We start from the raw sequence: 15525 nt of genomic DNA on the forward strand, positions 1-15525 counted from the left end.
TTGTCAAAGATGGGCATTGTTTTTGGTGTTTTAATTATGTGTATATGTTGGTATCTGTTGATCCTGGCATAATTTTATATTGTTTTTACTTTTTTGCCTATGGCATGGGTATTCTTAACAGGCAAAAAACTATATCAAATCTTTGCCATCATTTCCAAGAAAGGACTTTACTCAACTTTTCCCCAGGGCCAGTCCTCCTGGTAAGTCTTGACTTAAACTTCTCTGCTTTTACGATAGAGATTACAGCTTAAACATGTTTATGTATGATTTTATCAATATAAGTAGTCCTGGCTATACAGTTTGATGAGATGGATTTTAATATGGTGTTATACATCTTTGTTTCATTCTAGGGATATTAATTATTAACTGTTGTTCTAGTTAGTTTAAATGTTTACATTCAACATTATCATTTGTTAAAATATGTGATTAAATTTGAATAGGAAAACTTACCTTGAAAATTTTACCTTGAAGTGCCTGATTGCAGATTTGCTTTATGACATGTTTTTACTTAGTTACACTTGATGGCACTATTTAAGGTACACATTATATTATTTTGCATCCACAAACCAAGTAGATACCTGCATGAATGGGGCACTAAAAGTAGCTAAGATTTAGAAGTGTTTAGAGTGAAAGGGTGAATATGTTTGCTACAAACTGCAGTGCCATACTGTAGTGCAAAGACGGCACATATGTGTTGCCACATATAAAATAACCAATATTACAGAGGGTGTTTACAATGATAGAGGCATGTTATAAAACAAAGTGCTTGATGGTGAGAATTTTCAACAGTTTACCTTTAATCAGAGCACCACATTTCATCTAGAGGCATTGTCACTATATGTGTTAAAAAGTACTTTGCCAAGAGAACACAAAGGCTGAAAACTTAAAGCCATATTCAGTAAACTCACACTAACAGACTTTATTATTATAATGTGCCACAACATAGATGAAGAATGACAGATAAATCTGGTGCTACTTGCAGTTTCAAGGAGACATAACAGATGTTGATATAAGGGCTTGCAGGCAAACAAGTTGCATTTGCTCATGGTAACTAATGAACCGTTTGTCCATTAATTTATCATAACCCTGTGAATAGGGCATTGGCAATATGTTTTCTCATAAACTACAAGTTGCCACCAGTGACCGGTTTAACGAGTATTTTAAAAGTGACAAGAGGAAACCAGCAGGAGCATAAAATAAAGGGTCCATTCACATGCAAATCTACTAATGTGGTCTACCTAATCATGTGCATAAGGTGCCCCAACACTGGACTGTATGTTGGGGAAACTGGTCAGACACTGCGCCAGCGAATGAACTCGCATAGATTTCATATTAATCAGAACAGTCTTTCGGTGGAAGCACACTTTAACATTAATGGCCACAGTATAAAGGGGCTGAGGGTCACTGTGCTTATGGGTAATTTCAAGACCCAACAGGAGCGGAGAGAATGGGAATACAAACTTATGCTTAAATTCAACACTCTACAAAATGGTCTGAACAGAGATGAGAGTTTTATGACCAGATATGTGACTGATTGACCAGCTGACTACATCAGTGGCCTATCTTACAGACAATGCACTTCAAAAAAACCTTATAGGACTTTCTCTAGTGATGGTTATCTTATCTCTACATTTTATTAGTTCATTGTTCTCTTCTTTCAGGGTTAATTCATCTCAGGTATATTCATTTTGCTAACATTTGAACAAAAAGGTTAAGATGAAAGAAAAAAATCACTTTGCTGTCCTAATATAAGCTAGAGTATTTTTCAGTTTCTTTGTTACACCTTGCCTGATGAAGGGGCCTTAGCTGCCTCGAAAGCTTGCATTTGTAATCTATTTAGTTGGCCAATAAAAGGGGTCATTTCACCCTACTTTCTCTCTCTTGCATCAATCTATGGCTAACACGGTACAACACTCTACTGCAAGAGGAAACCTAAGCATACATGGAAGATCAGTGCCATCATAGTGGGTGTTTTCCACTACTAGTCTGACAATTTAAAAAGCTCTGCATGCAACTGATTCCTAGACATCCTGGACAATGGTTTTTCAGTGAGATGGTTTGTGACCTGGGGAAATGCTTGAGCAATTTTAAACATATAGTCTCTTTATAATGATTAATGGTTATTAATCAATCAAAGAAGGTTGATTCTGAAATATGATCAAAATTTGCATCACTGTTACATACTATAGCAATATCCTATAGAACTGACATGTTTGGTTTCAAGGTGAGGCTAGAGGGAAATACAATTCTAAATGTCCATATGTATTCCCTGTCAAAATTTTAATAAGAGCATAAAAGTTAGTACAGATTACAGAGTGTAAGAGATTGGTTTTGAAACCAAGAATAGACTGGATGAAACCTGACAAACCACTTTAAACAGACATGAAAATAGTTGTACATATGTATTTAATAAATAGGCAATAGTCTCACAGACCCTCTCTCAGGTGAGTATACATGTACTACTATTCTAAACTATCACAGTAATTGATTTAATAACGTGGAAGTGATTGGTACGATTAATGCTTACATTTATTTTGTTGTCTTAGACTTTTTACTTGCAAATCGGAAAAAGAGAACAGAGTTGATTGTCATGGCACATAACTGGAGAGTGCTACAGGTGAAGAAGCTTTTCACAAGGTCAAATGCTGTGTCAGGAGGTAGATTAAAACTGCAGCCTCAACGGTTACAGGCTAGCACCCTAGCCACTTTATCAACAATAGTAACTTTACATATTACCATAGTGAACACTATGTCAAATTACTTTGCAGATAGTTTCCATTTGTTATCGTGTACCTACTTTTGTAGCATTGGCTTTTTAACTGACTTGCTCATGATCTCTGACCTTGTTGCTGGTGACTGAACCAGCAACTTGCTAATCACAATCCAGTATCTTGCTATAAGATAAATAACATTGACTCAGGTTTTTAGATAATATATCTTCTTGTTTTATCTTTAATAGTAGAATAGGCAACATTATGTAGGCAACGCTTGGTCACAAGAAATGTAGTTGAGATGAGAGTTTTGGTCCATAATATATGGACCAGTGGGGAAATTAAGTCAACTCCACCCTTCCGGATAATGTTAATACTTAAAAAAGAGATTCTCTTTTTTTACATTTTTTTTTTTTTTCATTACATTGAAATATCTTATTACAACCCCTATTAATAATGCCTGCTGTTTCTGTTTGTATGACATAACTTGGTAGTGAGTTCCTCCAGTTAACAATCCTCTGTGTGACAAAAACTGAGACACTGTTTTGGTTTTTCACATCTCTGTCTTCTTTTTATCCTTCAGATCCTTGTATTCTATTAGATATTATTAAGGCTTTAGCAATTTTTCTGTTTGTAAATGGTTCAGAAGGAATAATTGTATTTCATAAAGTCTGGTACTGTTAAACCGTTTTCCACAAGGAAATCATCCCATTTTATTTATAGCATATTCCTTAAACACTTTCCCACACTACACACTAGAATGATTTACAGCAGTGGTTCCTTAGTTGTATGGTAGAGTTACAAAAATTGGAAAGTATGTTAAAAATGGGTGAGGTCGCACTTTGAAGTGATCCAAAGGTGGTGGTAAAAATCTGTTAAATAATTTAATCTTTGTTCTGAAATGTAAATGAACAGCATTGTATTACAGATTACCAGAGACAACACAGAGATGTAGATATAAAAATTCCAATTCCAAAATATTCCTGTTTCCCTCTTGTTTCTATACATCATTCATTATTTAGAAAAACAGATGCTAACCATCTTGAGTTTTTGGAAGAGCAATGACATATTGGTAAACTTGGGATGGCTGAAAATCTTGGATAAATTGATAGTTTTTGGCGTCTAAATAGTAAGTTGAAAAATCAACCACATGTGGTGCCTTTGCAGTTACCAGTAGTCATTTAGTGTTCTTTGATAGGTACTCTTTCTATCTTTGTTTTATTACTAACTATGTTCTGATAAAGGCATTGTCTTTCTGTTTATCAGCAGACAGGTTTTAAAAATACTACATGAATTCACCATTAAAAGCATTATTTCCTCTCTACCTGCTACCAAGCATCTAATGTGTTAAGTACTGACTCTTGCCAACAGTTTTCATAATATTGTCACATAAAGAATCCCCTTCCTAATTGGCCATAGACACGTTTTTCATCTACCTGGTTATTTTTTCATTAAAAGACACTTAATCAATTTATTAACTTCCATAACTTTAACACCATAGCAGCTGTGATGCTCTTGCTTTCCAGCTCTGTCTCTCAGAATTATTCTTATTTCTTGGTAAGCCCTATTAAAACAATTGCAAAATATAGTACTGAAAATTCTTGTTTAACAAAGACTACAATTTCGGCTGAAACAATAATCTTCAAAGCTGACTAAGTATAATCTATGACATCAGAGATGGGTTATCCAGCACAGCAATTATTAAAGCAACTTTCTCTGTTTTAGGGGTAGTGCACTGGGCTTCTTCCATCAACGTGGCTATAGTAAAACATGTTTTCATACATCTTAGGCAGTCTGTGCTTGAGGATAGACAGATTTAAAGAAAACAATCACTGCACAGTTTGTGATTCTTGGTGAATAAATTAAACAGTTGGAAAACAGCATAATGACTTTTTTTAAATAAATATACTTCTGAGGATAAAAAAAACTGAAGTGTAACTGGACAGAAAACATTGTGAATCTAGGATTATGTGGTTCCCATTTATACCACAGAGACCCTTGTGATTGCCCCATAAATTTATTACCAACCTCACAACCTGAAAAAAGGGATGTAATAAGTAAGTACAAGACAATTTGAAAAATTATTCAGCTTTCCTACTCTGTTTTTTCCTTTTTATTAATTTTATTGCAATCCATACAAAGCAATCAAGTTTTTACAAAAAGAAAAATTGAGTTAAGAACAGATCAATCCCCACCCCTGAGAGAGAGAGAGAGCAAGCCAAACGGCGTGAAATTTAAGGCTTGTAAACATACCTAAATTAATAAATTCTCTGTGCTTTATGAGCTTATTTTAAAATATTACTGATTAGATCCTGCCATGTTTTGAAAAAAGTCTGTACGGATCCTCTAACTGAGTATTTGATTTTTTCCAGTTTCAAATAGTATTACACATCGGTTTCCCACTGACTTAAAAGAGGAGAGTTTGGGGTCTTCCAGTTTGTCTGCGTGCCAAAAGTATAGTGAATGCAATCACAATTTGTTTGTCTTTCTCCACTTTAAGCCCCTCTGGAAGAACCCCAAACACAGCTGTTAATGGGTTAGGAGGGATTGTAAGTCCAAGGCTGTCTGAAAGGTAATTAAAAATTGTTGTCCAGAATAATGTTAATTTGGTGCATGCCCAGAACATGTGACCCAGTGAGGCTGGGACTTGGTTGCAACGTTCGCAGGTTGGATCATGCCCTGGAAACATTTTGGAGAGTTTTAGTCGAGACAGATGTGCTCGATATATAATTTTAAGTTGTATAATTCTATGCTTTGCACTCCTTTTCTGATATATTAATTGAGAGATCTTTTTCCCAGTGTCCTCTTGGATCTTTGAAAGGGAGGGATTGTAAAATGATTTTATATACCGTAGAGATGGAGTCTAAATCCTTGAGATTGAACAATATTTTTCCAGCATGGATGAGGGTGCAAGATGAGGAAAATCTGGAAGGTTCTGTTTAACAAAGTTCCTGATTTGAAGATAGTGAAAGAAATGTGTAGCTGGAATGTTAAATTTGGAATGTAATTGTTCTTAGGATGCTAAGACGTTGTATATATAAAGATCTCTAAGCAAGTTAATTCCAAATTTTTTCCAGATATTAAAAACTGCATATGTTTGTGAAGGTTGAAAGAGGTGGTTCTCTTGCAGAGGTGCCACAGATAGAAACTTCTCCGTCTTAAAATGCTTTCTACATTGGTTCCAGATTCTAAGTGAGTGGAGCACAATTGGGTTATTTGTATATTGCGTGTGTTTATTGGAGCACAGAGCAAGGAATACAAAGAAGTACTGCAGGATTTTACTTCTATTGCGGTCCAAGCCTGTGTATGTTCTTCTATTTGTGTCCAGGTTCTTATCACCTGTATATTTGCTGCCCAGTAATAAAACTGGAAGTTAGGTAGAGCCATGCCGCCTTCTGCCTTTTGTCTTTGTAGGGTCGCTCTTTTGATGCGTGGATGTTTTGAATTCCAAATAAATGAGGTTATTGTTGAATCTAATTGCCTAAAGAATGATTTATTAATGTATATTGGAATGTTTTGAAATAAAAAAGGAGCTTAGGAAGAATATTCATCTTAACAGTGTTAATTCTTCCAGCTAGTGTGAGATGAAGGGTTGACCATCTATGCAAGTCTTGTTTAATTTTTTCCATGTAAACGGCAAAATTTTGTTGATATAGAGCTTTATGTTTACTTGTGATGTTTACCCTAGGTATTTAAACTGTTCTGCAATGATAAAAGGTAGGGTGTCTAATCTAATATTATATGCTTGAGAATTCACTGGAAAGAGTACACTTTTATTCAGATTAATTCTGAGACCAGAGATCTTTTGAAATTCTGTGAGTGCTGCTAAGACTGCAGGCACAGAATTTTCTGGGTCCGATATATACAGTACCATATCATCTGCATATAATGAGATTTTCTGTTCCAGTCCTTCTCTGCTAATCCCCTTTATCTGATCAGTATTTCGACAATGTATTGCCAGTGGTTCAATGGCAATCGCAAAGCAGCGTGACAAGGGGCATCCTTGTCTAGTACCACGTTCTAGTTTAAAGTAGTCTGAGCAAATGTTTTGATGCAAACTGAAGCTTCTGGGTTAGTATACAGTAATTTAATCCATGCACAAATGTTCGGGCCAAACCCAAACTTATCCAATGTAGTAAAAGGTATTTCCATTCAATCATGTCGAATGCTTTTTCTGCATCCAATGATAATATTATTTCTGGGGTGTTTGATTTAGTTGGTGAGTATATTACATTAAACAGGCGTTGAAGATTTGAAGATAAGTGTCGGCCCCTAATAAATCCAGTTTGGTCTTGTGATATTACCAAGGGGAGCACTTTCTCCATCCTTCTAGCTATGATTTTAGAGAGTATTTTAACGTTGTTATTCAGAAGTGAAATTGGTCTGTATGATGCACATTGTAATAAGTCCTTATTTTGTTTTGGAAAAAACGGTGATTAGTGCTTGGCAAAGGTTAGAGGAAGAGATTGGTTATCTGTGGCTTTTGTAAATGTTGCTAATAGGAGGAGAGCTAGATGAGCGGAGAATTTCTTGTAAAATTCTGCAAGGTAGCTATCAGGGTCTACTGCTTTCCCACCTTGGAGTGACTTTATAACATCTAGTAATTCTGATAACGCCAGAGGTTTATCAAGTTCCTCTGCACTAAAAGTGTCTATTTGTGGTATCTGTAATGTATCCAGAAATGCATTAGATTGTGTATTGTCTTCTTTAAACTCAGTAGTATATAGGGATTTATAGTAGTCTCTGAAAGTGTGCATTATATTTTTGTGTTCGACGATTTTATCTCCGTTCGTGTTGGTGATAGCTTTATTACCAACCTCACAACCTGAAAGAAGGGATGTAATAAGTAAGTACAAGACAATTTTGAAAAATTATTCAGCTTTCCTACTTTTGACTAGCTTTTTCTTGGATGGAAAGAAAAAGGATTTCCTTAGCCCGGAGTAGACTAAAGAGTTGTTAATAAATCTACTATTTAAAAAAAAAAAAAAATCCTTTTCTTGTGATACAGTGGTGTGAAAAACTATTTGCCCCCTTCCTGATTTCTTATTCTTTTGTAAACACAAAATGCAGTTTTTAAATGATGGTTTTTATTATTTAGGGAGAAAAAAAAATCCAAACCTACATGGCCCTGTGTGAAAAAGTAATTGCCCCCTGAACCTAATAACTGGTTGTGCCACCCTTAGCAGCAATAACTGCAGTCAAGCGTTTGCGATAACTTGCAATGAGTCGTTTACAGCGCTCTGGAGGAATTTTGGCCCACTCATCTTTGCAGAATTGTTGTAATTCAGCTTTATTTGAGGGTTTTCTAGCATGTACCGTCTTTTTAAGGTCATGCCATAGCATCTCAATTGGATTCAGGTCAGGACTTTGACTAGGCCACACCAAAGTCTTCATTTTGTTTTTCTTCAGCCATTCAGAGGTGGATTTGCTGGTGTGTTTTGGGTCATTGTCCTGTTGCAGCACCCAAGATCGCTTCAGCTTGAGTTGACGAACAGATAGCCAGACATTCTCCTTCAAGATTTTTTGGTAGACAGTAGAATTCATGGTTCCATCTATCACAGCAAGCCTTCCAGGTCCTGAAACAGCAAAACAACCCCAGACCATCACACTACCACCACCATATTTTACTGTTGGTATGATGTTCTTTTTCTGAAATGCTGTGTTCCTTTTACGCCAGATGTAACGGGACATTTGCCTTCCAAAAAGTTCAACTTTTCTCTCATCAGTCCACAAGGTATTTCCCCAAAAGTCTTGGCAATCATTGAGATGTTTCTTAGCAAAATTGAGATGAGCCCTAATGTTCTTTTTGCTTAACAGTGGTTTGCGTCTTGGAAATCTGCCATGCAGGCCGTTTTTGCCCAGTGTCTTTCTTATGGTGGAGTCGTGAACACTGACCTTAATTGAGGCAAGTGAGGCCTGCAGTTCTTTAGACGTTGTCCTGGGGTCTTTTGTGACCTCTCGGATGAGTCGTCTCTGCGCTCTTGGGGTAATTTTGGTCGGCCGGCCACTCCTGGGAAGGTTCACCACTGTTCCATGTTTTTGCCATTTGTGGATAATGGCTCTTACTGTGGTTCGCTGGAGTCCCAAAGCTTTAGAAATGGCTTTATAACCTTTACCAGACTGATAGATCTCAATTACTTCTGTTCTCATTTGTTCCTGAATTTCTTTGGATCTTGGCATGATGTCTAGCTTTTGAGGTGCTTTTGGTCTACTTCTCTGTGTCAGGCAGCTCCTATTTAAGTGATTTCTTGATTGAAACAGGTGTGGCAGTAATCAGGCCTGGGGGTGGCTACGGAAATTGAACTCAGGTGTGATACACCACATTTAGGTTATTTTTAACAAGGGGGCAATTACTTTTTCACACAGGGTCATGTAGGTTTGGATTTTTTTTTCTCCCTAAATAATAAAAACCATCATTTAAAAACTGCATGTTGTGTTTACTTGTGTTTATATTTGACTAATGGTTAAATGTGTTTGATGATCAGAAACATTTTGTGTGACAAACATGCAAAAGAATAAGAAATCAGGAAGGGGGCAAATAGTTTTTCACACCACTGTATACCATTTGCTGGAACAGTTGTTAGTACACAGTTTTTACAATGTTGGATTTATGCAGCATTTATAATTTAATGAAGAAACCCATGGGTAACTGATGTTTAACATAGCTACTGGCCATTGCAGGTATCTAGCAGTAACCAGCGGTTTACTGAACACAGTTATCTTGACTTCTTCTAAGGCTACATCCACACTACTATGGTTTTTCTTTAAAAGCTTAGACTTTAGTCTCTGTTTTTGCCTTTTGTCCACACTACAAAGAATGAGTACAAAAGATAGTTTTTGTTAAAAAAACACAGTTTTTAAGTGAAAACTTAGTAATGTGGATTTGGCATCAGATTTAATAATAACATACAGTGCGTGTTTTATGACAGGACAGATTAGCTTTTTGAAGTTAGTTTCCCCCAAACACACAGTAATGAAAGACTATAATTTTCCCCGGAAACTTTGTTGTTTAGAGCTTATTTTTTAAAATTACATATAGTTCTTTTTATTGCCAGTAGCTGTAAAATGGGGGCTAATGGGGTGCATGGGTTCACTTGTGAAATAATAACCATGAAATGTAGTAAATACAAAGCTCCTAATTTACACATCTTTTAAATTTGAAATGTATGCTTACCCCAGCCAAGTTAAATTGGAAAGTATTTTGTTGCAGGTTTTTGGTGTGGCCTTTAATAAGGGAAGAATATCTTTGTTTTCTGTGTTCACAATGACATTATGGGTAGAGATTTTGTGTAAATAACAGTGAACCTGAAGAGCACAACAGAAATGCTTTGAAGGAGTTTATAATATTCCATCACAAATGATCCAGACATAAACACATGCCTTTACCTATTTAGTACAAAAAACTATATAACTTCAAATGGTACAGTATGTATTTATCATTTGTCCGCATCCAGGACATTATTTCCAGGTAATAATATAACTAATAGAGCTTACTATTACTATTCCAGTACTCTGAATGCGTCCACTGTTTCCACATTAATACGTGTTGGCAAGAGGCATAGCATTTGGGAAACCTCTACACTGACTAAAATAACGCTATATTCAGAGTTGAGATTAATTTATTGCAAGTGGCACTCCATCTTATTTGCCATTTCTGCTGTAATTGTGCTATTATCCATCTTTAGTGATCAAATCAATTTCATTTTTTGAATCCTGTCTATTCCACATTGAAACAAGTAAGCTTGTTAATTAGAAACCTGGCATAAACTGAAATGAGGCTCATGATGCTTTCATATGTTTACAGGATGATATCTAATGTGTTAAGGTGCAAAGATGGTATTATGTGTTTTATAGTTGCAATTCAATTATAATATAGTTATAAGGACCATAAGTCTGTATTATGAGGAGGATTTGTTGGTTGCTGGTGTAGACACTACTACAAAGTTTCGAGTTCAATCCTGGCAATATCTTGCTGTGTAATTGTAAAGGAGTCACTTAACTGGTCAGCACTCCAATTGCTAAAATATTGTAAAAATCACTTAAAAGTGAAAACTAAATATGAAAAAAGATAATGAACTGAAATCTAAGGGCTTTGAGCTGAAATATGTTGCAAGTAACTGTCATTATTCTGTTATTCTTTCTACCCCCTTGTGTCATTTTGCTTGACTTCTCATTGCATACATAATGGCTTACACGGTACAACACCCTACTACCACACCTGTTGTTGAAATGCAGAGTAGTGGGAGATGGGAGCCATTCCTGTCTGAATAGGATATAAAGCAGAAATTGTAAATAGCATTCCATTGTCTGAAAAGTGACTGTTAAGCTGAAATTTTTGTATCAAGTGTTTGTTTTTACCATTTCAGACATATATTTGAAAAGATACTGTATCTGTAATTATTTTGACACTTCTTTTCTAGGCCACTTGTTTTGTCAGTATACAGATTTTTTTTCAATTTTTAGCAAAATGCATCTGTATTGTAAGACAGAGTCTCCGTGGATTATTATGAGAGAGAAATTAACTTGGAGATCAGAGACACGGTGAGGGAATGTGCAAGGCTGCAACCAGAAAGATTGACACGTCAGACAAACAAACTATGAGGGTGAACCAAGCATTGAAGTCAAACAAAAAGAGTTTCATACCTGGAACAGCATCTATCACTTGGCCTACTTGAGCGTTAAACTAGAATGTTTTGTAGAGTTTATCCACCGAGAGAGAGTGCATCATGGGTTCATCGACATATTTGTAGCAGCAGTTCTGTTAGTGTCACAAACATGTCACAAATGGTCACTTTGTGCAAATAAATGAACAAAATAAAAAGTTAAATCTATCAAATATAAAGGTTATGAAATGCTAATGTATGAATGGTTAAAAAAAAAAACAAACATTAACCCAAAAAGTGAAATAACTAATGCTATTATCACATTCTGGAATGAGACATTTTTTTATCCATACTTCAAATCATGCATATATACAGCCAAGCTAACGTTTTATTTTTAAAATAGTAAGACACAATGGTGCAAATGACAGAATCTTGATTTCCATCCTGGGACTTCATAGAGTAATACTAAATACACATTAGTATTAACTGTAGTGTAATTAACCATTTTAATGAGTATTTCAGGTTTATATTTCTGAAAGGCCCCCCATATATTTTGAGGAAATGAATGAGCATAAGAATGGTGTGTTTTATTTGTTTTTTCTTTTTTCTCTCTCTCCTATCAGTTTGATATATAATACACTGTTTAGGCCATGTAATGGAATATTTTTGAAAAAATCCAATGCCAAGGAACGGTGTATTTTCTTTAATTTTTAGCCGTAGACCTCCTTGAAAAGATGCTTGTTTTGGATGCAGATAAGAGGTTGACTGCTTCTAAGGCTTTGGAACACCCCTACTTTGAACCCTATAGAGACCCAGAAGAGGAAATTGAGGCTGAACCATATGATGATAGCCGTGACAATGCAAACTTATCTGCAAATGAATGGCGAAGTAAGTTCCAAATCATTTTCTCAGTCTGTTATATGAAGATGAATTAAGGCTAACGACTGAACTTGAGGATTTTGTAATGACTGCAGATATTATTATGTGTACAAGCATAACAAACATACGGTAATCTTGTTCAGGTATCTTCTCAGTTCACATTGAGATAGCACATTGTACTGGGTGGAAATGCATCATGTTCTGGAACATGGCAACGTGTAATTGTTTTATCTTTATATTTAATGTTATGCAATATTTTAAGTAAGATATTAAAATTTTTTATATGAAACTGAATTAATTTGTTGCTGTTAAACAGAATTCATTGGATTTTTCAGAGAATACACTAGTTGTAATTGCAATAAAAAAGTGAAATCTTTGTAACTGTTAGTCCAGTTTTGCGTATTATAAAGCACGTTGGAGAAAGGTAGTACAAAATACATTTTTAACAGCAAATGGAATACTCAGTCCAATTTTGTACATACCTAATAGATTAGTTATCCCAATATCTCATTTTAGATATACACGTACAGTAGGACTTGAGAATGTATTCTACTGTAGATTCAGTTGACTACACGTGGACTGGACTTGTTCTGCGTTTTACTATTTGGTTGGAAAAATTTGGATGGGTCGGTTTTGTCAATGCATTGGCACACTATCTTAAGATTATAGCCATTTAATTTGTAAGCTACTATATATCTGACCTTTTATTCCAGATTTACACTTAATTTGCTTACCACTGCACAGCTATTAATGCTACTATGTTCTATGTAATTTGTCATACAGGAATACACACTCAAGTACAAATGTGGTCCTACTAGTCCAATTTACCATTTGAGCATAACTTATCTTGATTTGCATTTAGCAGTATTCCTGCAGGTAGAGCAAGATTAGGAGATATTTAAAATACTCGATTGAACTCTCTTTTTATAATAGAGCATATACTTTAGCTCAGTCAACATGACCTTTAGAAACTTTGACAAAATACCAGTAATTTAAAAATGAATTTCCTTGGATACAAGTGACCACGCTAAACTTAAACTGGAGATGCAGTGCTGAGACGTCCCAAATGAAAATGTAAATAGTCTGTCTTCTTTTGTTACAGAGCTCACATATTTGGAAGTGATCAGCTTCCAACCATTCCCCCGAAGAGATTCTAGAAAGAGGAACTTGCCTCCTCTCTGATGCAGCCTGGTGGAAGATACCCACTCTACTGAGCTATCTGGATTTTATTGTCTAATTGTCCTGCATCTGCCACAATGTACTTGCTCTTTTTGCAGTTCAAGAACACTATATGGTTTGTGCCATCTCCTTACAGACTTTGGGACAACTTTGGTAACCTCGGTAGAAATACAGGTTATCAAATATGGAGGGACTGATGGAGTTGCTTTACACAACAATATTGGATTTTGTTTGATCTAGCACTTGGAGTTCCAGCTGTCTGGTTAAGTGTCTAATAGACTAAGACAGAAGGCCGTGATGTTAATGTCTACTTAAATGCTTTCTCTGGCCACTTTTTAAAATACTTTTGGAAAATTTTCTCATTTAAAATCCCTCATTGTGTTGAAACGCAATTCTTGAATTTTACGTGAAATAAGAAATTTCTCGTCATACTTTTTATATTAAGATAATGTCAGAAGAGGTCCATAATTGAGGTTCAGTGAGAGTCTTAACACTAAAAAGAAACAAAATTGTGTAAGTTAGTGTCTTCTCTGTTGATTTGCTTTCCAGTGATTATTGCTACACCTTACATTGTAAATAAGTGAATCCTTTTCTTCTGATCCTTATTCACACAGGACAGGACTGATGAGGAGGCAGTTTTAAATTTTAAAGAGATGAGTTGATTATTATTTTTAGTGTTTATTCTCAATAGCTGTACTTGAAGCAACTTTTGTCAGTTTCAGTTTCAGGACAGTATAATCAGCAAAGTTATTGTGGATGTTCTTGTGGATGATCTAAAAATGAGCCTTTTTAAATCTTTTAAACTTTTTCAAACAGTACAAGGGGACACAGCATTGTATGTTTCAGAAGGTTCCATATCAAGCAAGCATGCCTGACAAAGCATGTTAAACATCCATATTAATCAGATGGATTTAAAGGGCTATGGGCACACAGGACCATTTTTTAAGATGTGCCGTAGTTAAACTATATGTTTAACTATCTTACGATGTCATTTTTATGAACTGCAGTGCACGGTTGTGTTATTGTAATTATATTCAACTTCCTAAACTTTTTTTTTTTTTTTTTTACACAGCTGAGAGATTCTGTAGAAAGAGCTCTATGTATGTATGCAGGGGATTCAACAGAGGTGCACTGCCTAGCTACAGCATGCCCATTCCCATTTTTCAGTGCTTTTGCATTTTATGTGCTTCTTCTCTATCTTGTCTTTTAATGCCCTTTGGCATAATTCTAGTTTATTTCAAAAACTGCATGCACTACTTGGTAAGACAGTGGTGGAGATTTTGTCATTTTTAATAGACCACAGAATGGTGAATTGTGAACATTATAGAAATTAAATCTGGATATTGTGGCGTCACAGAAATCTATGACAAAAATGACTTTTGTTAGTGATAAATCTGCTCTTTTTTTTAACATGTGCCAGATAATATATTTCCTCTATCAATCAAAATTTCTTAGTGCCATACTGATGCCTAATGTACTGATTTACTGTTTCCAAATTAAAATTAACCTGAAGGGTGAAGGCCTGTGCTAACGCTGCTCACTCACAAGTTCATATCTCGGCCTTGTTGCTGTCTATAGGAAGTGTTCTTTTAGTACTTTTTTTTTTTTTTTCTTCCACATACCAAAGACATACACATTGGGTTAACTAGTACTTTGCTTTGTTTAATTCATTTAATAAGGAAACAAATTGTTATAAAGAAAACAGCTTAGTAGAACAAAATATAGGAAGTAAGAGTATACTTCAAGAACAACAAAAAATAGTTAGAATGTAACTTTAATTTTGCACATGAGTGATTTTGGGTGTGTGCATTAATGTGCCTTGAGATGGGCTGATGTTCTCTGGATTGTGTTTTGCCTTATGCTTAATGGTGCCAACAACTATCAATTAGCATAAGTGTGTTTGGGGAAATGGATGTATTGATTGCAGGGCCACAGTACACAATTTTAATCATGTTACTGATGCACTAAATGTACATATTTTAACTAATCTAAGTAAATGTTTGTTACTAAAATAACTACACTGTTTTTCAGCTTCATTTATGCACCTGAATCCTTGTTATATATCTTGGTTTTGAATTAACAGCTGGGATCAATGTTGATTATATGTTTTCATTTATCTAATCGAGGCTTTTATTCACAGCAACTTGCAGATC

The 15525-nt window shown here is 35.3% G+C and overlaps 1 protein-coding gene across 1 annotated transcript in view; it reads left to right on the forward strand.

Moving 5' to 3' along the window:
- mapk13 (mitogen-activated protein kinase 13) overlaps positions 1-15273 on the forward strand; it is a 47948-nt gene extending 32675 nt beyond the window's left edge. The window contains exons 10-12 of the mRNA XM_039749290.1: positions 122-200; positions 12029-12202; positions 13296-15273. Of these exons, the coding sequence (XP_039605224.1) occupies positions 122-200; positions 12029-12202; positions 13296-13375 (333 nt within the window). The 3' untranslated portion in view covers positions 13376-15273. The remainder of the gene's footprint in view (positions 1-121; positions 201-12028; positions 12203-13295) is intronic.
- The last annotated feature ends 252 nt before the right edge of the window (positions 15274-15525 follow it).

This window comes from Polypterus senegalus, chromosome 3 (assembly GCF_016835505.1).
Source record: "Polypterus senegalus isolate Bchr_013 chromosome 3, ASM1683550v1, whole genome shotgun sequence".
Lineage (NCBI taxonomy): Eukaryota > Metazoa > Chordata > Cladistia > Polypteriformes > Polypteridae > Polypterus > Polypterus senegalus.